This window comes from Sorex araneus, chromosome 11 (assembly GCF_027595985.1).
Source record: "Sorex araneus isolate mSorAra2 chromosome 11, mSorAra2.pri, whole genome shotgun sequence".
Taxonomy (NCBI): Eukaryota; Metazoa; Chordata; class Mammalia; order Eulipotyphla; family Soricidae; genus Sorex; species Sorex araneus.
The window spans coordinates 50,694,664-50,717,534 of record NC_073312.1 but is presented as its reverse complement, the minus strand read 5'-3'; the positions used below and the strand labels follow the sequence as shown (position 1 = coordinate 50,717,534).

Sequence of the window (22,871 nt, the reverse complement as noted above, 5' to 3'; positions counted from 1 at the left end):
CTAAAAGTAGAGAGGTCCTAAATTTTTGACATTTTAAACAAAAATATTTATAACTACATTGATCTTCTCAAAAAAAGAATCATTAAAACCCTATGTGACTATAATCATTAAAACTTCTATGTGACTATAGAAGCATGTAATGTGTTCTATAGACTACAGATATTGCATCTTTCTATCAAGGAAAGATACAAACTCATGGAGCAGAAAAAAAGCTCTCGATGGCCCTTATTACTGATGATGAGCAACAGGGTTTTTATGGGCTGTATCTTATGTACATAACTACAGGTTGCATCAAAGAAAGTCTATCCCTAGAAGTTAAGCGATTGGTGGCTGCAAGTTGTGTGAGGGAGGAGTAGGAGGAGTCAGGATTGGGACATTCTAGGCTATGCTTGAGCACCCCTTTGTATTCTTTCACTCCTGTCAACTTAGCTTCTGTCAGAATTTGGGGAGAAACTGCAGCTAGAAAATACATAACTGTGTTTTTAAGTCTACAGATATTTCTGACACAGAATTAGTTGTTATATTGCCAGGAAAATAATAAATACAGATGTTGGACCATGTCAAAAATCTTGTCAAGAGAATGGATTATTTCACACAGAATGGAGATATGGCTTCTGATTCTGGTGGCGTATTTGTTCCAAAGAAATGTGAATTCAGGACATATGCCAACTAAAGATGTGGACCCAGAAGCCTTCATGAATGTTGTAAGTTGGGATTTTCTATAATGCTTTGGCTGGAAATTACATTTCTTATATATTAACATTTGCATCTGGGTATTATCTACATTATGTATGATATTTGTTTGTAATGATGACAATTGTAGGTAGAACATAATCATAGGTTAGGTCCTCCTTAAATTACCAAACTTGAGCAAATTGTTATTTGCTCAAGCAAATAGCAAAAACCTACATTATTTAGCATTTTATCACTCATATTCAATGTGCAAAAATTCATTACTCAATCATCTGGATCAAGCCTATGATCATTCTATTTCATCTGTGCTTTTAATTTTTCTTTTCCCATATAGGAGAACATGTTAGCCCTTCCTTCTTACCACTTTTAGAACACTGCTATCCCTTTCTATTCTTTGTATTCTGTTATGGATTTGTAACTCTCTTGACTGGCAGTAAAAGAGCCCCCAATGATTGCTAAAAAAAATTCCTATAAGAAATATGCACTAATGAGACATTATTTTAGCTATTGTGGATGATTTTTTGACTATTTTCAAATTCATGGTTACCATCCATATTGATATTGTTATGACAACTGCAAAGATGCAGTTTTATTTCATATTCATTATTGTATGCTGTTGATATAGTCATACCTGATTTTCAAATCAAGGAACTCAGATTAAAGAGGTTAAGCAATCTGAATTAGGCCACATCACTGGTAAATGATAGAACCACAATTAGGCCTAGGCCTGCCTGAACACAAACTCATAATTATAACCACTAAGCAATAATACCTCCCAGGTAAGGAGAGGCTTCTTCCAGATGAGCAGGATGGTTGTATGTAATGTTCATTCTCCATACATTTATCATAAAGTTAATGCGGCTTTATACAATTGAATACTGTTTATATAGATGCTTCTATATAAAGTGAATCCAAAACTCTGAGAAGCCAAATAAATATTCTGAATCTATGTGATGGGAAGTATCTAAATTCTTCTGATCATTCCAATGATTATCTTTTTATGAACTGTCCAGACACTACATCAGTCAGGATACTGATGTAGTGACCTTGGGAGGCAACTTCTCACCCCAATAATGTCCCACACAAAGTTTTCTAAGATGTGAGGCCAAGGAAATCCCTTACCTTTATAGAGACCCAATCTTTCTGCCCCAGACATACTGACTGTAACGATCACCTAAGAGTTATTTTGAATTCATTCTTCTAAAATTAAAAATCAATTGAATTGAGCAGTTGCAGATGGAGAAGCAAAGTAAAATAGGAAATTTCTTGTATCAGTTAAATAGCATTATAGTAAAAGTGGTCCAGAGTCTGAATGTTTGATGTTGTGTACTGATTAATATAGATTACAATTCATCTGTATCTTCAGTTCACTCGTTTTTATAACACATATTACTTGATTACCTGTTGGGCCTCTGACACTGTGCTATGCATTTAAGAATCAAGAATCCTGACATCATTGCAGGACAGTTGAACACTCAGTCATTACAATAGTGGTTATATAAGAAGAATAGAAGGACCTAACTGAATGGATTTAGGAAAGGTCTTCTCAAGATAATTTCTTAAGCTGAAGTCTGAGAGATGAAAAATAGATACTTGAGATATTGATTCCATCAATATTCACATTGATGGAATAAAATGTGGGATCAAAAGACAAAAGGGAATAATTTAAAAATATATACGCAGACACTTTGATAAGCTACCCAATAAAATTTTGCACCTTTAAAAGAAGTGCCTTATCCTTTTGAATGTGCAGTCATGCGTCATTTAATGGCACCCCAGAATGATGGTCCATGCATACAATATGGCCCGTATAGGCTGTACCATATTGCCTAGGTCTGTAGTAGTGGAATTTGCACTCTATAAAATTCACGCAATGACAAAAGTATTGAACTCATTTCTCAGATAATGTCCCCAGTCATTAACACATGATCATATCTTAGAATATGTGCTCTTATATTTGCAAATTTGTGTCCTACTATTATCCTGAAAAACCCTTCTGAAGGTAATCTATTAATTATCTGTCCCTTGTATACAGTGTTCACTCACTAAATTTTTGCCTTTTTCTTCTGGGTTGCTTATGTCCCTCTGCCTTCTTCTTTTTTATTTTAATGAATCACCATGATATACAGTTACAGGCTTACAAACTTTCATGAATGTGTTTCAGTCAAACAATGTTCAAATACCCATCTCTCCACCAGTGCCCGTTCTCCACCGCCAATGTTCCCAGTGTTCCTCCCTCCATCCCCACCCCTACCCACCCCCTACCTCCATGTCAGGCAGATTTCCTCTTGCTATCTCTATCCTTTGGGGTGTTATGGTTTTCAGTGCATGTACCAAGGGCCACCATGTTTCCCTAGTCTACTTTCAGCGTCTACCACCCAAGCGATCCCTCCAACCATCATTTACTTAGTGGCCCTTTGTCCATCGCAGCTGCCTTTCCTTAGTTCTTTCGGTGTCTACCTCAGTCTGAAGGCCCTGTTCGAATTCTTCTTCCAAATTAGGAGACCTAATTTTTTTTTTCATCCTTGGATGTTACCCGCACTTCCTTGGTCAATAAATTCTGGCACTGAGAGGAGCTTGAGGTTCATCCAGCATTGTCTTCGGAACTTCCCTAATTTCTGTCTTCTGGGGCCTAGGGGACCCTTGAGGAGACCTAATTTGCCCAGTGCTGCTTATGGTACTTCCTCTGCTCAGAATCCCTTTGTTACTTCATTTGCTCACGTCCTTCCTTCCTTACTGAGCCTATTACTTAGCATATAATTTCATTAAACCCTTCTCAGATGTCTTTATTTCTTGTGCTTCATATTCATCTCCCCAAATTGTCTCTAATGGTGGTTCTTTAAAGTCCCCAAATCAGTAACACCATTATCACCTAGCACTATTTGAAATGTCAATTCTTTGACTAATACCTCAGAAAAACAAAACCAGAGATTCTATGTCCAGTGGTTTGCTTTTAATAAATTTTCTCAGTAATTCTAATGCATTCTGAAGTTTGGAGAGCACTAGTCTCTAAATGTCTTAGAATGAACACACACTTCTGGGATATAAACTCAAAAATTTCCATAATAATCAGTTGACCAATTTCAAAATGCAAAAAGTAGTTAATATTCATAAAATACTTATTTTTAAATATAAAAATAGTATTCATAGAGTCCTTACATATACAAAGCAAAATAGTTAACATTAGTGCTGCGTTGAATTTTTGTATTCCTTGTAATAATCTTATGAAATATGAGTCATTGATATACCCAACAGAAGAGTAATAAACTGAAGAATAGGAACTGGTTAATTAAATTTCTATTATCATATGGCTTGTTTCCATGTTAACATTAGAACCCGTATTAAAAGTCAAGGGCTGGAGTGATAGCACAGCGGCTAGGGAGTTCGCCTTGCACTCAGCCAACCCAGTTTTCATTCCTTTGTCCCTCTTGAAGAGCCCAGCAAGCTACCAAGAGTATCCCACCCTCACGGCAGAGCCTGGCAAGCTACCCGTGGCGTATTCAATCTGCCCAAAACAGTAACAACAAGTCTCACAATGGAGCTGTTACTGGTGCCTGCTCGAGCAAATTGATGAACAACTGGACAACAGTACTACAATGCTATTAAAACTCAAACTGTGGGGCCACTACTTGACCAGTCTCTTAATTATCATGGTATTTTACCTCATATATTCCCTTTTGTTTCTTTTAAAGGTAAGATTAATTATTAATTTTCATCTTTCATTGGGTAATAACAGTGGACAAGAATAGTGGAGATCCTTTAGAAATATCTACAGCTTCATATTTTGCAGAAGTTTTATGTGTATCTATACAGAAAAGGGTTTCTTAACTGTAGGCTCTTATGTAGGGGAATAGGAGATATGAAATTTCTGAAGCTGTGCATTCCTGTAAATATCTATTTTTATAGTTATCAAATTCACTGAGGGACCCTTGATCTAAAAATGTTAAGAATCATTGTTCTTGAGTTTATGTTTTAGAATTGGAAATATCTCTAGATAATGCAAAGTCCAAAGATTCTCCTGAGCTCTCTGTGAACAGGCATCTCTTGCCTGTGATAAGAATTTCCTGATTCCTAATCAACAGAAGAGTAATAAACTGATTAAGTAATTCTGATACACTATGAGCTTTTGGAATTAGAGAACTGGCGCGCTGATTCCAACAGAGTGTGTTAGGATTTCCAAAAAGACCTGGTCTGTAAAGCACAAATTTCTGGGCCTCATCTTAGAATTCCTGGATATAAACATATTTAAATGAAAATTGAAGATCAATATTTCTAATTAGTGCCATGCTGCTGATTCTTTGGGTTCAGGATCCAATCACCATCCTAATTGTTCTAGTCTAGCCCCCATGTTAAAAATAAATAAAACAGGAGCTATAGAGAGTTGGTTAATTGTTATTTTAATTTTTATCAGACAGCATAGTAAGTAAGGCTGGAGTGATAACACAACAGGTAAGGCGTTTGCCTTGCACACGGCCAACCCAAATTTGATTCCTCTGTCCCTCTCAAAGAGCCTAGCAAGCTACTGAGAGAATCTCGCCTGCATGGCGGAGCCTGGCAAGCTACCCGTGGTGTATTTAATATACCAAAAACAGTAACAACAAGTCTTACAATGGAGACATTAGTGGTGCCCTCTGGAGCGAATTGATGAACAATGGGATGATAGTGATGACAGTGATAAGACAACATAAGCTAGGGAAAAGTAAGGAATTTATTCCTTTCCATTTTTCTTTCTTTCTTTTCTTTTTTTCTTTGGACACGAAGTATGTACTCCAGTCCTTTGAGCTTCACTATGGTGCCACAAAAATTCTTTGCAGCATTCAGGATTCTCCTTTTTTTTGTTTTGTGTCATTGAGTTTTATATATCCATATAGAATTGAACTCAAAGGAGATTATGCTTTTTCCATAGAGTGAAATCATAAGACATAAAGGTTATCTCTGTGAAGAATATGAAGTTGCAACAGAAGATGGTTATATACTTTCTGTGAACAGAATTCCTCAAGGCTTAACACAACTTAATATGACAGGTATGACTCACCCTATATGACCCCAAGTCTTCGATCTCCCTTACAGTAATGACTTCTTATGATTTGACTATGTAGAGGACAATGTATATTCTTGTTGCAGACTTCTCCAGCCAAAAGAAGGCTTCAGTTTCCCTCTATCACCACTTTCACCCATCTTCAATTGTGTAAAAAAAAAAAGAACAGTGTTTACTTTTTTAAAAAGTCATTCAAGAAATGTCTATAGTTTGGCCCCTTTTATTATCCACTTACTGAAATCCCTTCTTTATTTTTTAGTGTGTCTACTGATGAGGAACTCATTTTTGTTGTGCTTTTTGTTTGTTTGTTTGTTTGGGGGTCACATCCAGCTCTGCTCAGGGCTTACTCCTGGCAAAGTACTCAGGCATCACTCCTATTGGGCTGAGAAGACCTATGAAGTGCCAGAGATCAAACCCGGGTCAGTGTGTGCAAGACAAACACCCTACCTGCTGTAACAGCTCTATGGCCCCCTGGTGATGACCTCTTGAGCAGACCACTCTAACATGGAGTGAAATCCGCATGAAGAATACAGATTTCACTATGGCCCCGTGCCCACTCCACAGACTCTATGTTCCCACCCAAATAATACTTTAAATATTAAGTATTTAAATTTTCCAGATTTGTAGTGAGATCTTTTCTAGGTACTATTGGGACCTGGGAAATGACTCAACAAGGTGTAGCACATGTTTGGCATATGCAAGGCCCCGATTTTAATTCCTGGCACCGCATGGCCTTTATACAAGCATCAGTGTTCTCTAGCACTGCCAGGCTGAGCACCAGAGTGCCAAACAGGAGCATAGAACTATTAGGTCTGTAACATTGACCTAGAATTTCCAGAAGTGGACTATGATGTTTCTGAGCATCACCAAGATGGCCGGGTGCAGCTGAAGAGTTAGATATGATAACTCTGTGTTTAAGCAGCAACTACATTATCTGTCATGGGTACTCAAAATATGATTTCATGCAGTCTTTTTTTCAAAGCTAGGAATAATAGTAAGTGATTTTTTTCAAACATTCTTCTTATTTGACTTTCATAATAACCCCAGGAAACAGCTTCTCACTTGCAGAGGTTAAATTATTTTTTTCAGAAAAATCTATGTTATAGCTTTGTAGACCATTGTAATATCTGAACTCAAAGCAAGATCCATCTGCAACTCTAGTCTGGGTGCTTAAATAGGACAGGAAATGCTGAGTGAATGCTTGTCAGTATTGGGGTAAAGTGTCCAGGTCTGTTTTCCCCAATTTTCATCTGTGCCTGTTTTTGAACCAATTTTTTTTAGCATCAGTATGCATTGCCTCGGTGCTTTTGAACTTGTAGCTCTCCCTCCAGACCATTTATTCATCAGAAATATAGAATTTTTATAGTCCTTCTTGCAGCCCTATTCTGTTTTATTTTTCCAGCTGCTGCCAGTAGCTTCAAGAACTGCTCACGGGCCAGAGCGATAGCACAGCGGGTAAGGCGTTTGCCTTGCACGCGGCCGACCCAGGTTCGATCCCCAGCATCCCATATGGTCCCCCAAGCACCGCCAGGAGTAATTCCTGAGTGCAAATCCAGGAGTAACTCCTGAGCATCGCTGGGTGTGACCCAAAAAGCAAAAAAAAAAAAAGAACTGCTCAGTGCGGCCCAATCCTCTCCCCATCAAACCAGTTGAGTAAATTAGAACGTGTTCTTTGAGCTTATTGAACAGTTCATCCACTGTTCAGCATTCAATCCAAGGAACTTGGAGGAGCTATGGAGTATGAAAGGCTTTTACACCTTGGGAATATGGAAGTCAGCCTAGGCAAAAACACAGATAGACTCTGACATTATAACCTTGGTTTTGCCGAAATGGAGAAACTATTTTTGTCAACAACTATTTGGGTGGAGCTGGAGCGATAGCATAGGAGGTAGGGGCCAACCTTGCATGGGGCCAACCCAAGTTCGATTCCCAGCATCCCATATGGTCCTCCCAAGCACCACCAGGAGTAATTCCTGAGTGCATGAGCCAGGAGTAACCCCTGTGCAGCACTGGGTGTGACCCCGTGCTGTGACTGTTTTTGAACCAATTTTGAACCTGTTTTTGAACCACTGGGGTCACACCCAGTGCTGCACAGGGGTATTTATAAACTCGTTCATAGGGAATATAACACAGGCAGACAATTGTAGACAGCTGGAAGAAGCATGTGTTTATCCTGTCATGTACCCAGGCCAGATCACATGATTTCCTGGGCCTTATATAGCTCATGGGTGGACATTCCCCACGGATGCTTTAGGGAATGATGAATTTTATCAGGAATATGATCTAACTAGTGTGGACCAGGTGATTTCTGAGTAATTGTTAAAGATTCCATCTCTGGGAGAAACAAAACTGTAATTAAACTGCCTCGATTTAGTATCACGGGGCTTAGCATAATTGTGTCGCTTATGGGCTTGTTTTTTTTTATAACTACAGGCAGACAGTTCTCTGATAGCAAATAATGTCATTGTGTTATAAATATGATAAAAAATAAAAGCATCTTAGCCTACATTTTAGTCACTCCCAATCACAATTTCCCAAAATCAAACCCTGATGTTCAGCAAGAACTTACTTGCCTGCTGTTTTAATTGTTTTTTGCCTTATCACACCTTCACAGATACTGTCCTTTTTGCAAATTAAAGTTTCATGGCAACCCTAAGCCAAGCAAATCTATTGGTGTTATTTGTCCGAGAGTTTAGCTGACCGCACTTTTTAGCAATTAAGGATTTTTATTTATTTATTTATTTATTTATTTATTTATTTATTTATTTATTTATTTATTTTTGCTTTTTGGGTCACACCCGGCGATGCACAGGGGTCACTCCTGGCTCTGCACTCAGGAATCACCCCTAGCGGTGCTCAGGGGACCATATGGGATGCTGGGATTCGAACCGGGTCGGCCGAGTGCAAGACAAACGCCCTACCCGCTGTGCTATCGCTTTTTTTAAGGATTTTAAAATTAAGGAGTGTTCATAGATTTTTAGGTGAAAAGCTATTGTACACGAATTAGTCTACAGGTTATGAAGTTCTCCAGACCTGTGCAGGGCTGGAAGTGGGTTTGTGGAGTTTGCCCTCTCTTTATTCCTTGTGAAGAAACTGGGGTCCTTGTGGGAAACGTGAGTCCAGCAGTCAAAAGAGCCAAAAGAAATGACCAGCACTGAGGGACAAATAGAACATTCTCTTTGATAGCTGTTCCTTTGCTCTCCAGCAGTCTTTGGACTCTTTTTGCTCTCCCACAACTAAGAAGGGATGTGTAATCACCAGGCGAGTAGGAACCCCCACTCACTCCTCCTCCCCCCCCCCCCCCCCCGCAGGTGGCTCTCTCTCACCTGCATTCGGTGGACTCGGGCCACTTCTCCACCCAGGAGAGCCAATGCCATGGCGGACGAAGGAGGAAAGGAAGGCCAGGATGGTTGGTGATCAGTTGCCATTTATCCCATTCTCCTCACGCACAAGTTCCAGTCTCACCAAGTTCCCCATTCTAGTCTCATTCCTGTCTCCTGTCTCTCCCGCTCATCTCTCCGAGCTCCATCTTGCCTCTCTCTCTAGTCTCTCCCCAGCTCTCCGCTTTGGGGGTAGACATCACACCCTGTCCTGTAGCACAATCAACATATCAAAAGCCCTTCCCGATCAGGCTCAAGGGCAAAATACCACTGGGGGGGGGGGTCTCCTATCCTTAGTTAATTAGGTTAACTAGTAACTTAATTAACATCTTAATTCATATCTTTTATACTGTTTTTTTTTTTTTGCTTTTTGAGTCACACCCAGCAATGCACAGGGGTTACTCCTGGCTCTGCACTCAGGAATTACCCCTGGCAGTGCTCAAGGGACCATATGGGATGCTGGGAATCGAATCTGGGTTGGCCGTGTGCAAGGCAAATGCCCTACCCGCTGTGCTATTGCTCCAGCCCCTTAATTCACATCTTAATTCTACTTCTTAATATTAGTTATTTTGTATTGACACAGTAAGAGATACATTAAGCTTGTAGGGTGGCTCTCCTGGGGACATCTCGCTATTGACTCAGACTATAGTGCTCAGGCCAGATTAATCTTTCCAACCCTAGCAGGGTCCTAATCTAGATGATACTTTTTGGATCATGACAGAATTTGTCCATGACCATGCTCTTAACTTATAGATAAGTATCATGGTGCTTTAGCCAGGCCCATTTCGATGCCAGGGTAGCTCACAGCTTGCCCTGGGTCCATCCAGTCTCTTGTCGGGACCCTGATTTTGGGGTGCTAGGAAGTAAGGGCAACTGAGGCTTAAGTCGAGAGAACAGATGCCCAGGAGTAAATAACATTCAAAATCAATTAAGTCCCAAGTTACAAAAGCATAGCATTAACTGTCTTCCTGTGTCTATACAAAAAGGGCATTGCTCTGAATTAACTATGCAAAGACTTCAGGAGAAGAGAAAAGCAATATTTACAACTTAACAGAGACTGATTAGGAGATAAAGGTGATTCACCTGTTGGGGAAGCAGAGCACAAAGAAGGAGGTTACAAATAAACACAGACGAATGGGAGCACTGTGATGGGAGTAACCCAATAAACCTAAGCTCCTTGTGGCAAGGCAGAAAGGACAAACCAATGTTATTCTACAGGGGCGACCTATGGCTCTTAGGGCTCCCTGAAGGCTCCCAGGAGTCCGGGAAAACAGTATCCTCATTTAACAGCAACAGTCTTCTCAGTCTCACTCGGCTTACCCCAGTGGGCAGCTGCTCCTAGAAACCTCTCTCAGTAGCAAAGGCCTTGCAACTTGCTACCTCTGTCTCCTAGTTGCAGCTCTGCTGCTCAGCTCCCTGTGCTCTTGCGTTATACCTGCTATTCTCAATCTCTGTCTCATCTCTCTATTTGCTCAGAGCTGCAGCTCTCCTGCTTTGGTCTTCTTCATTGCTCCTCTCCCAGGTCGGGGCAGCAGCAACTTCCTCCACCTTCCTTGGCCACTCTGAGCTCATTTCAGGAGCCAGAGGCAACAGGACAACAATGCTTAGCTAACTGCGCACGGCTAGTTTGTTCACTCATGCCCTTCCTACAGTCTTAGATCTCTTCTGAGAAGGAAAAAGCCAAAGCCTTCCAAAAATCTTTAAATTAGGCACTAATACAAACAAGTTTCCAAGTTCTCACCCCCAAGACCCAAAGCCCCTTGGTTTCTCCTACGCCAACAACTCATTTTCCCTCTCTGAGTCCATAAAAACAAATCTGGTACATCACCTATTCACAAGGACATATCCCCATCCTGGGTCCCCAAATGTGCCATCAGACTGAAAGCCAAAGTTCTGACTGCGTCTGTGTGGGAAAAAAAAAAAAAACCTTAAATACTTTATCATAAGCCCCACAGTACAGTGTAAAGATGATTTTTTTCATGCACTGGGAAACAAACCAAAAATCATTTGACTTCCAGGTCAGAGTGATACTAGAGGGTTAAGGTGTTTGTCTTGCATGTGCAGACCCCATTTAATCCCTGGCACCACATGGTCCCCAGAGCACAACCGGAGCAAGAACAAAGCTGGAGTAATGTCTGAACACTGTCATGTTATTAACCATATAAATTATACTTTGACAATATATTAATATGTTGCATGAAAACAATCACATTTGTTATTATATAACTTGATTATTATTTGTGATTATCTTCATAATTCATGTAAGTACCTAACATTCAGGGTATTTCCAGTAGTATCTGAGATATCCAGACAAGTCTAATAATAGCAACCACAGATAAACAATGATGGACACAGATTTATTGATTCACTGCGTCAGACATAATGCAATCTACTTCAGAAACCCTATTTTATTTAATTATAACAAAGTTCCTACTTTCCTCTTGAGGAAATCAAGATATGAAAAATTTGGATAATTGACTAAGATAACCAAGCAAGTGGATTAATCAGGATTTGAAAAGAAGTAAACTCACACACTGAAATTCTCTTCTGTTAGGTCCCAGGCCTGTGGTGTTACTGCAGCATGGCCTGCTTGGTGACGCAAGCAACTGGATTTCCAACCTGCCCAACAACAGCCTGGGCTTCATTCTGGCAGATGCTGGTTTTGACGTGTGGATGGGGAACAGCCGTGGAAACACTTGGTCTCGGAAACACAAGAGTCTCTCTGTTGAACAGGATGAGTTCTGGGCTTTCAGGTATGTGAGAATCTGGAGAGTGGAGATACTCCTAGAGGTCTTTGGGAGAACTGTAAATTCTGATAGCATCCAGGATTTGGGTACTTTACTTTGGCTGGGGTATAATGGCCCAATTGCTATAAGTAATTAATGATTATTTGGGGGAAGTAGTCAGGAAGATTGGATTCTCTGGGTAGCAAGTCTGGCTAATAGGCATGAGAAGAATGATTCTGATTATGTGATTAAGTTGAATGAGAGATAATACAGTGGGTAAAGTGCTTACCTTGCACCCTGATGACCAGGGTTACACTCCTTATGCCCTGCTCAGCACCACTAGGAGTGATTCCTGAATGCAGAGACAGATGTAACCTCTGAGTGTCACTGATTGTGGCCCCAAAGCAAAAAGGAAAGGAAAGAAATGAGAGAAATGAGTCCCATATATGGGTATCCAGGCACTAAATCTTCCATGAGTGATTATAGGGATGAGGGCACCTTGGAGATGAGCAACACAGAAGGAAACATTAACCCTTGGGGATAACAACGAGACTAACACATCTTTTATACTGTGACAAAAGGTTTTCAATGTTTTTGTTTAATTGAACTATTGACACCCAACTGCTCTTCCAACCTTCCAGCAGAGAAGGGTCTTAGAGCATCGCTTCTGTTTTCCGTATAAGTGAATCTGCAAGTCTCAAAGCTATATCACCAACAAGACAATACGAGGTCTCCAGTGGAATGGGTCTGTGCTCAGTGAATCTTAAACAGGACAATCACTCGGTGGCAACTGTGGAAATCAGTACTTGGCCCGAGGCACTCACGTACAGGTTCATTCATCTGTGCGCAGTGAGGGGCAAAGTAACAAGCTGTTTGGGTCAATGATTCAGGGGCTATTTGTAAAGCAAGGGGACTCCTATTTTTTGTTTCTGACTATAATTTTTCATATGACTTTGTCTTTTCCCCTTGTAGTTATGATGAGATGTCTAGGTTTGACCTTCCTGCAGTCATAAACTTTATTTTGCAGAAAACGGGCCAGGAAAAGATCTATTATATCGGCTATTCACAGGGCACCACCATAGGTAGGTTCAAAGGAAAGCAGGTTTGTATGCTCAGAAGAAATGAGAGTATGTGCGGCACAGCTCTTCCTGGGATCAATCATACTGCGTTTCTTTCAAATCTTCTTCGTCTTTTAATCCTACCTTCTTCAGTGAATCTAAGGGCTGTAGGAATCAGAGACAAAATTGAGGAAGGCCTGTGATCTGGTAGAAAGAGGAAAGATTTTTGAGTCAGAAAGATGTGAATTCAAATATGGATGGACCATGTCTTAGGAAAATGTTCTTGAGAACATTATGTAACCTCTCTTATCTCCATTTCTTTATAAAAATGAAGATTATAAGAGATATTTGGATCAGTTAATATGATAATGGGCATTAATTCACTCCAAGCATGAGCTTTGTTCTCTATGGAGTTTTAGGGGAAGCCTCCAAACATGTCGTAAGCATTCAGATAGTGCAAGGAACACATGAAGCTCTAAGGTCATAGACTGGCAGATAATAAAAGCCACCATGTTGTAAGCAGAACTAATGGGGGCATTTCTATAAAGTCTTCTTTTCTTTTGTTTGTTTTTTGTTTTTGCTTTTTGGGTCACACCCGGTAATGCACAGGGGTTACTCCTGGCTCTGCACTCAGGAATTACCCCTGGCGGTGCTCAGGGGACCATATGGGATGCTGGGAATCGAACCCGGGTCGGCCGCATGCAAGGCAAATGCCCTACCCGCTGTGCTATTGCTCCAGTCCCCTCTTCTTTTCTTTTGAATGCCAATGTTTTTAAGGATTTGTTGGTATTCTCTTACTTTCAATGAAGGTGTGAGAAACGTTAGCTTCTGGCCTCTGTAGGACACAAACATAGGAAGATGGGAGTGGAGACTGTGATTACCAGCCCTAGATCATATCAAAACTAGTCAGAAAAGTGTGCTAAGCTTAGATGAGATCAAAGGAAAGACAGGAGAGACGTGGGGTGTATCACAGGAGAAGAATCTCTACAGGTGCTTGACTTTCACTCAGAGTCAAACCCAAAGGCAGAGCCTGGCAAGCTACCCGTGGCATATTGGATATGCCAAAAACTGTAACAACAAGTCTCACAATGAGATGTTACTGGTGCCCACTTGAGCAAATCGATGAGCAACAGGATGGCAGTGACAGTGATACAGTGTCCTCATAAGCATCTGAGCATTATTAAATGGGGCAAGGTTCATGCGAATTATATGAGGCAAGAGCCATAAAAACCACAGAAATGCCTAGCAATAATTATATCTCAAAATCTCTATTATTAGACTTAATCCAATAATTCAGTAAAAATCAACCACTGGAAAGTAAATGTATAAGGCATCTTAGGAAATACAAAGAAATTGTTGTTGCTGATAATTATCCTTATAGGAGCTTATCATCTCATATGAGAGATAAGACACAGACTGCATATACTGAAGTGTTTTAATATAAAAGTGAACTAAGCATTTCATGTGGTCTACAGTGTTCAGTATTCACATTGAAATATTTTTTTTTATCTTGTAGGCTTTATAGCATTTTCTACCATGCCAGAGCTGGCTCAGAAAATCAAACTGAATTTTGCGTTAGCACCAATAGCCACTGTTAAATATGCAAAAAGCCCTGGGACCAAATTTTTGCTGCTGCCTGATATGATGATTAAGGTATATGTCTTCCTGAATAATTCTCTATTCACAAAGAAGAGTCTTCCTGCCCAGTTTTCTAGGACATGTTTTCACATGAGAACCACTTATTATTTTTACTGTGATGTAACAACAGCAATTCCACTTCATATTTTTACAGGGATTGTTTGGCAAAAAAGAATTTCTGTACCAGACCAGATTTCTCAGACAGTTTGTTATTTACCTGTGTGGACAGGTATTTCTGGATCAGATTTGTAGCAATATCATGCTACTTCTGGGAGGATTTAATTCAAACAACATGAACATGGTAAGTGGAAACCTGGTAAATTCTCTATTTCCCAAAGCAAACCTAGGAATTCCTCTTTCTCTGACGCTGAGCTAGTTTCCATGAAGATCTAGAAAAATATGATCCAAGTAATTCAGTGATTCAGTTTCCAGTTTCTCCAAATGATAATAATATACAGAAAAATACCAAATATGGACAGATAAACTTGTCATTTGGACAGTGCAAGATAGGAATTTTACAGATTTTAGATGGAAGAAGTCTTTCTTTTCTTTGTGGGGAAAGGAGGTTGGGCCTTGTTCTGCGTTGCTTAGGGGTTATTTTTGGCTCTCTGATCAGTAGTGATCCCTGGCAGTGCTCTGCGGATCACATGTGGTACCAGGGACCGAAACAGAATGAACAGCATGCAAGTCAGGCTGTACTATATCTCAGGCTTGATAGATGGAAGAGATCTGAAAGTAAGTTAGCAACAGTGAGTTATCAGATTTTTAAAGGGTGATTATACCCTATTAATCAAAAAAGAATAGTAGTGCATCATTCATGACTGCCTTCCATGTGGGTTCTTTTGGTTTATAGCATAAGTCTTCCAGGATATTCTAACACTTGATGGGTATCACCATATAGGGTCCCCCAAAATCCTCTTCAAATGGAAGTTAGTATGCAGAATAATATGAGGGTGAAGCTCTTGTGTCAACTTGTGAAAAAGAAAGAAAAGGAAAATGGTTATTTTTTTAATGTTTTAGTGGGAGTCTGTTGATGCCACAAGAATTTGTGAAATTGGGGTGACCCTTCAGAGTTGTTCAAATTAGAGTGTGGGGCCTGAAGCTTTACACCTACATATCGATCAGTCATTTATTGTCGACCACAGCAGATGGGGGAGAGGCCTTGAGCCTTGCAGGGCTCCGAACCTGGACAGACCACCAAAAGACCTTGTCATCGATGTTATGTCAGCAGCATCCCCAGTGACTTGAGGAAAACATCTTCAATTCAAGATTTGTTATTTCTTATTAATGACGTAATCAAGAACTACCATTTGATAAAGATTTATGGTGTGACAGACTAATATATTCCCTTTTGTATCAAGCCAAGTTATTGTTTTCCTTCCTCCACTCCCCTCCCTTTTTTTTTATTGTGCTTATTGCAGTGCCCTTAATCACCCACTAGGTGGCCCCGCAGCAGAATCACTGTATCACTGTCATCCTGTATTACTGTATCACTGTCATCACTGTATCAATGTTCATCGATTTACTCAAGCAGGCGAGAGTAACGTCTCCATTCAACCCAGCCCTGAGATTTTAGTAGCTCTCCTTATTCGTTTTTCCCAACGATTGGAGACTCTTTTCAGGGTCAGGGGAACGAGACCTGTTATTGTTACTGTATTTGGCATATAGAATACACCACGGGTAGCTTGCCAGGCTCTTCCGTAACCAAATAAACAGACAAATAAAATATTGATAGTGGTTCAGTGTACAATGTCTTCCAACAGCAGCCTCCTGGTAGTGTTTGCAGCCTGTTACTGGTAGAACTGTCCTAAGGGATCTGGTGACAGTTCTGTGTGGTGGATTTCTCCTTTTACTATGGCCATTTAAGGCTTCAGACAAAGTGGGTAACATGTGGTTGAGGCTCTACAATGGTCCCAGTTCAAGTCCCTGGCAACCAGAGATCCATTATCACCAGGAAAAAGGGCTTTATTGAGTTTAATGTGGATAACATGGTGGCTGACACGAGGCTCATCTGAGATAGATTCCTGCAGCAGAAGTCACACTTAATTCCCCAGAGACCGCAACAGCTGTCCGGTGACGGCATTCAGCAATGTGAATCGAATCTATCATTACTCACAGGCTCTACTACCGAGCCACATTCCTGGGGCCCCTAAGAGACAACTGTTATCTATATCCTCACTTCACAGAAAAATATTCTGAGATTTTTTATTTTAAACAACCCGCCCTGGGACTGGAGCACAGTGGGTAGGGCGTTTGTCTTGCATGTGGATGACCCAGGTTCGATCCCCAGCTTCCCATAGGGTCCCCTGAGTACTGCAAAAGTAATTCCTGAGTGCAGAGCTGATGTAGCCCTTGTGCATCGCCAGGTGTGACCCAAAAAGCAAATTAAATAAACAACCCTTCCTAATTATTCCCCTCAAGATTAGATGGCAGAGATAGGATTTTAATACCATTTCAAATCTAGAATTCTTATCTCTAATTTATCAAAAAAAATTTTAAAGAATTCAGGTCTACAATAAGAAGCTCTCTTCAGATGAAAACAAAGCTATAACTGTATCAGAATTTTAATTTGATATGTATATGAATGCCACTGTTTTGTGAACAATTAATTAATTTTATCGTGATTCCATTACTTGGTCTAACACCACAAAGATTTATCTAAACCTTGATGATTTCACACTCATGCTTTGTTACAGAGCCGAGCAAATGTCTATGTTGCGCATACGCCTGCTGGCACATCTGTGCAAAATATCCTCCACTGGAGTCAGGTAAGAATGTCCCATTCATGATCTTTGCTAAGCATTTTTGTCAATTTTTTCTGAAGTAGTCCAGGGCGCACTTTGATAGCGCATTTGTTATTTCACACTTATCCCAAGATGCAATGTGATATTGTCAAAGTATTTCAAGTATTATTTTGACAGAAAGTATTAAAATTCTGAAGGAGATAGAAAAAGGATTTTTCCCGGGCATCTTTAGAGAATGTTTTTAGTGTAAATTCATATGAGACAAGTAAGACTTTTCTTTGTCTCTAGTCATCTTGGAAGTGAGGCTAGAGATTTTGTTTGCACATTCTACAGAAACATGGTTAGATAACAACTAAAATGCTAGGGCAGGACCAAGTACCCAAGAAGTTCCTCATAGGAGTTCTTTGTACTACAAATCTGTCTTAGAGTCCCAGGAATCCACCCACCATCTGAGCTGACTTTAAGGGCAGTGCAGGGGAATTGAGGTAAAATATTTAGAACTGTTTCAAGGACAATGTGATTGCTAATCGTTCCTCTACCCTATGAGAAAGCACACTCTTAACATTGCTCATGCAGGTGATACTACAGAGTAAACTTAATTAGTTGTGGGCAAAAAGAAGGATGGAGGGGCTGGAGCAATAGCACAGTGGGTAGGGCGTTTGCCTTGCACGCAGCCAACTGGATTTGATTCCCAGTATCCCATATGGTCCCCCGAGCACCGCCAGGAGTAATTCCTGAGTACAGAGCCAGGAGTAACTCCTGAACATCGCCAGGTGTGACCCAAAAAAGCAAAAAAAAAAAAAAGAATGATGAAGAAAAAGACAAAGAACTAGTGTGTAACTAACCTTAGAGTCTCATCTACTAAACTTAGTATTTTGTTTTTAAAAAATGAATTAGGTTCTTGATTAAAGGAGAACATTTTAATAGGCCTGATGACATCTCGAATTCATATATCTTGAACTTACCTATATTCTAGCAATTAAGAACTCAGTCCAAGTGTTCTTCAGAGGTCATTGTTACATTGGGGATGGTCTGGGGAGCAGGGAGAGCGTGTGTGTGTGTGTGTGTGTGTGAGAGAGAGAGAGAGAGAGAGAGAGAGAGAGAGAGAGGGAAGGAGAGAGGGAGAGAGAGAGAGAGAGGATGTGATTTTGGTTATTTTCAGAATTTCCCAAATGGGAGAGCTTTCCCATTATGGACTATAGAGTTGTGTGAAATATCCATATGCTCAGTCTACCACATGGATGTACTTCCCAGAGTTGTCTCACGTGGTGAACAAATATTTCCTTAGTACATACACTTCTCCCTGAAAGACTTTATTCTGGCTATTGCACTTCAGGGAAGATTATGTTAAGGCTGAATGGAGGAGCAGTTGCAGAAAGTGAGTCCCACTTCTTTCCCCAAGGCTTGTGTGGCAGTGCCTCCCTCCATGCTTATCCAGGGATACATTTGAGTATCCTATCAATTTCTGTTTTCTTTCAGGCAGTGAATTCTGGAGAACTTCGGGCATTTGACTGGGGGAGTGAGACCAAAAACCTGGAGAAAAGTAATCAGGTAAGAGAATTATGGGAATGATGTGCCATTTTGCAGCAGGAAAAAAAATGTTAAATGGCAGTTAAGAATCACTGTTAGTCTTGAATCAACTTGTCGGATCATGACTGGCTGATTTTGACACTTCAGATCTCAATTTCCTTATCCTTAAAACAAAAATGGTTGGATTAACAAATCCCTAAGAATTCCCCCAGGTCATTCTTAAATGGATCTTTGATTTGCATGCAAAAACGTGGGGAAAAAAGGCGAATACATTATTCAAGAAAAATGGGTAGTATATATATGAATTGCATTTTAAAATAAATATCATGGTGAATCAGAGTGGCTATTATACTATTCTGAGTAAAATCTTCACTAAAGTTGATTGATTAGCTGCATATAAATATAAAACAAATATCAACCATACATAAGGTCATGTAGACAGAAGTAACATCACACTTAGCATACACTGGGAAAAGAAATGGAGCTCATATTCTGTGATTGCTCCTCCATTCAGCCCTAATGTAATCTTCTCTAAAGTGCACATCAAGAGAAAAATCTAAGAAATCAATATATTTTGGTACCTTGTATAGAAAACTCGAAATTCTAATAGCTAACTCTAAAGAAGTATCACCTACTTCTTTTTGATTTTTCATTACCATTTTTCTTTTTCTTTTTTTAATTTATTTTTTTTATTGAATCACCAAGTGGAAAGTTACAGAGCTTTCAGGTTTAAGTCTCAGTTATACAATGATCGAACACCCATCCCTTCACCAGTGCACATATTCCACCATTTTTCTTAAACCATCTTTGAGAAGGTATTCCAAATTTAAGATAGTTGTACTTCATCTACATTTGCCAAATTGATTTTTAAAAGACATCAAGGTCTAAAAGTGAGACCAAAAAATGCTTGTGAAACAAAGAAAAAACACACTACATATCAAGAGGTATTAGTAGAATTACAGAACTTTAAGAGCTAAAGCCTGACACAATTAATTCTTTTCATGGATAAGATGGATAGTTGTGTTTAAATAAAGGTCATTCTCAAGAATTAGGAAGACTAGGTACCCTTTTTCTGGATGATGGGAATTGGAGCAAGAATATATTTCTTATTTCTTTTTGGTTCAATTTTTTGAGTTCAGTGCCATTGATTTTTTGTTGTTGTTGTTTGTTTTTTAGAGAAACACTCAAGCTGGTCCTTACCAAGGGCTTTTAGCCATCATTAAGTTTCTATGGAAACTAGAGGGCTTCCGGCTCTGTTCCATTTTCTTGCCTTTCTCTGTTGAATAACTCCAAATCTGACCTAATTAAATGTTCATGAAATTATCTTTTAAAGGGACTGGAACATTATCTTTCAGAGACAATATGTCTAAAAATTATTAATGGAAAAATGGCTATTACTAAATTTTAAAATACTAGGAACTTTACATGTTTTTTGTAACTACTTAAATACTAACTTAATTAGTATTTTATTACAGGTAACACTCCAATTTCACAGATTCAAAAAACAGAGTCAATGAGTTCAAATAGTTTTAAATAACTTCACGAAGAAACTGGAACAGAAACTCTTAATACAATTTCATATGGGTCTAATGCCCAGACATTTTTTCATAACAACATGAAACTTCTTTACAGCATTTATTCAAAATGTAACAGAGTAGGAAGTCCAAATGTCATCTAAAGTTAAAACTATTCCTTTCCTCTAGCCAACTCCTATAAGGTACCGAGTCAGTGATATGATGGTTCCTACAGCAATGTGGACGGGAGGTCAGGACTGGCTTTCCAACCCAGAAGATGTGAAAACTCTACTCTCTGAAGTGACCAACCTCATCTACCATAAGAACATTCCTGAATGGGCTCACGTGGATTTCATCTGGGGTTTAGATGCTCCACATCGTATGTACAATGAAATCATACATCTGATGAAACAGGAGGCCAACCTCACTGAGGGGACATGCAAGGTCACATTGTTCTAAAGCCTTGAAAACTGACTAACCTCATGAAAAGGTTCATGAACAAGGAGACTGGAGTCCAAGAATGGGAAATTTTAAGAAATATTTCTAGAATTGGAAAATTTGTCATATCAGTAGAAGGACTGTGATGAAGGTCAAAGATATAGTATATATCCTTGAACTTTCCAATATTGGACACTAAGATTGACTTTTTTCCCAGTTAATTAAGCTACTCAATGGGTGAACATATATATATAGACTTTATGTGCTATTATATACCCTGTCATCTTGAAGTGTAGGTTTATCTGACACAATTATCTATATATTCTCTACATTATTCAGATAAACCTCTTAAAAACCTTTATTTTTTCCATGTCATATTTTTGGAGCAATAAAGTGAATCAATATATTTGAACAGATAGAGTTTGTGACTCTGCGAATTGTTGTTAACGTTCACAAAATAAGCTAGATAATTTCCACTTGTTGCCATGGTAACACTACCTCGGAAGCCCAGTCGCTTTAACGACAGCAAAAAAAAAATCAACAGTATGGATGAAATATATATTTAAACCTTTAGAAACAAGCCTAAGTGTTATAGCTCAGGAGCAGGGAAGATAATTTTATAGGCTGTGTATGAGATTTCTAATAAATGTATTAAGCATTGCATAAAGCATGATTGTTCATTTCAATGTCTAGATTTGAGTTCTAGCTTGCTTAAGATTTTACAGCCTGTTGCTAGGAGACCTAATGGCTAGAAACCTCTGGCACAGTTTTTTGACTCCCAAAATTAAAAGAAGAAAATTTTATAATGTCATCAGCATAATGAAGCAAATTGTTATGCATTTTAGTCCTTTATCTTGACAAAGTTATATTAGAAAATCACCAACTCATGTGTGAACCTAGATTTATTTTTTTAGAAAACATCCTGCATTTACACAGTTTTGAACATGACTTGTAAATTACATGAATTATAATACAATTAATCAGTTACAGTTACAATAGTCCAAACTCTGAATCTAAATTGAAGCTATACTGATGTATGATATTCATTTGAGATTTGTCTTCATCCTCCAGAGTCACATAATAATTTGTTTCAGTGAAAAAGCAAAAATGAAATGATATGTTAAGAGATCTTTTAGGTTTTCAAAATCCGTAACTACATGCTACTACTTCCCTCCAACTACATGTACCTAGTTCAATAAATACTGTACCTAGTTCAATAACTATTCCAGGATTTCTTTCCATTTAAGGATGGTAAATCATTAATAGATTTTCTTTATTAACACATAGTGAAGTCTAGTCCATTACTTATAGTCAATTCTCTTTGGTAAGTTCAACAATTCTTAAGATGTGTCTATTTTTCACTCTGTCCCATTTATGAAGAATTTGAGACCAACAGTTCAGTGCGGTAGTCACAATCTCTCCAGAAGTATAATCCACATACCATTTCATCACTTAGTTCCATTTCTTCTCTTTCGTTTTACTGTTGTTTCTTTGTTTTGGAGCCACACTCAATGGTGCTATGGGTTTACTTCCGGCTCTAAGATCAGGGATCACTTCTGGTGGGGCTCAAGGGACCATATGCAGTTCTGGTGACCAAACCTGGGTAAGGAAAGCACCCTACACACTGTAGGGTGTGCACTGTCACTCTACCCCTTTGTTTTCTTTCTTATTAAAAAAATTCTTTATCCAAAAAATTTAGAATATTTTATTTTATCAATAAAAACAAAAAAATAACAAGTTCAATAGCTGCCTTGTATTCATAAGATAATTATAAAAATAGTTTTGAACAGCTTAGTAATTATATAATCTTGTCTAAAATAACGAGGTCTTTTATTTTTAAATGACCAACATATTTAGAGGTATACTAGTAAACTGGGTCCCTGAAAAGAACAACAACAACAACAACAAAACAAAACAATACACCACAGGGCTGGAGTGATAGCACAGCGGGTAGGATTCAGTTCCCAGCATTCCATATGGTCCCCTGAGGACTGCCAGAAGTAATTCCTGAGTGAAAAGCCAGGAGTAACCCCTGTGCATTGCTGGGTGTGACCCCCCCAAAAAAACCACAAAATCCTAATTTGTATCATTTACCACATTCTGTGGAGCAAA

General features: G+C 39.1%; 1 protein-coding gene and 1 pseudogene across 1 annotated transcript; both read left to right on the top strand.

Annotated features, from left to right (window-relative positions):
* The first annotated feature begins 557 nt into the window (after nucleotides 1-557).
* Nucleotides 558-20,780, top strand: LIPM (lipase family member M). The gene is made up of 9 exons (XM_004607620.3): nucleotides 558-704; nucleotides 5,600-5,717; nucleotides 11,666-11,864; nucleotides 12,810-12,919; nucleotides 14,412-14,548; nucleotides 14,688-14,834; nucleotides 17,230-17,301; nucleotides 18,757-18,828; nucleotides 20,511-20,780. Exons 1-9 carry the CDS (start codon nucleotides 558-560, stop codon nucleotides 20,778-20,780), a joined length of 1,272 nt encoding a protein of 423 aa, XP_004607677.1.
* On the top strand, nucleotides 16,232-16,361 carry LOC129399469 (small nucleolar RNA SNORA70; annotated as a pseudogene).
* Nucleotides 20,781-22,871: the final 2,091 nt, after the last annotated feature.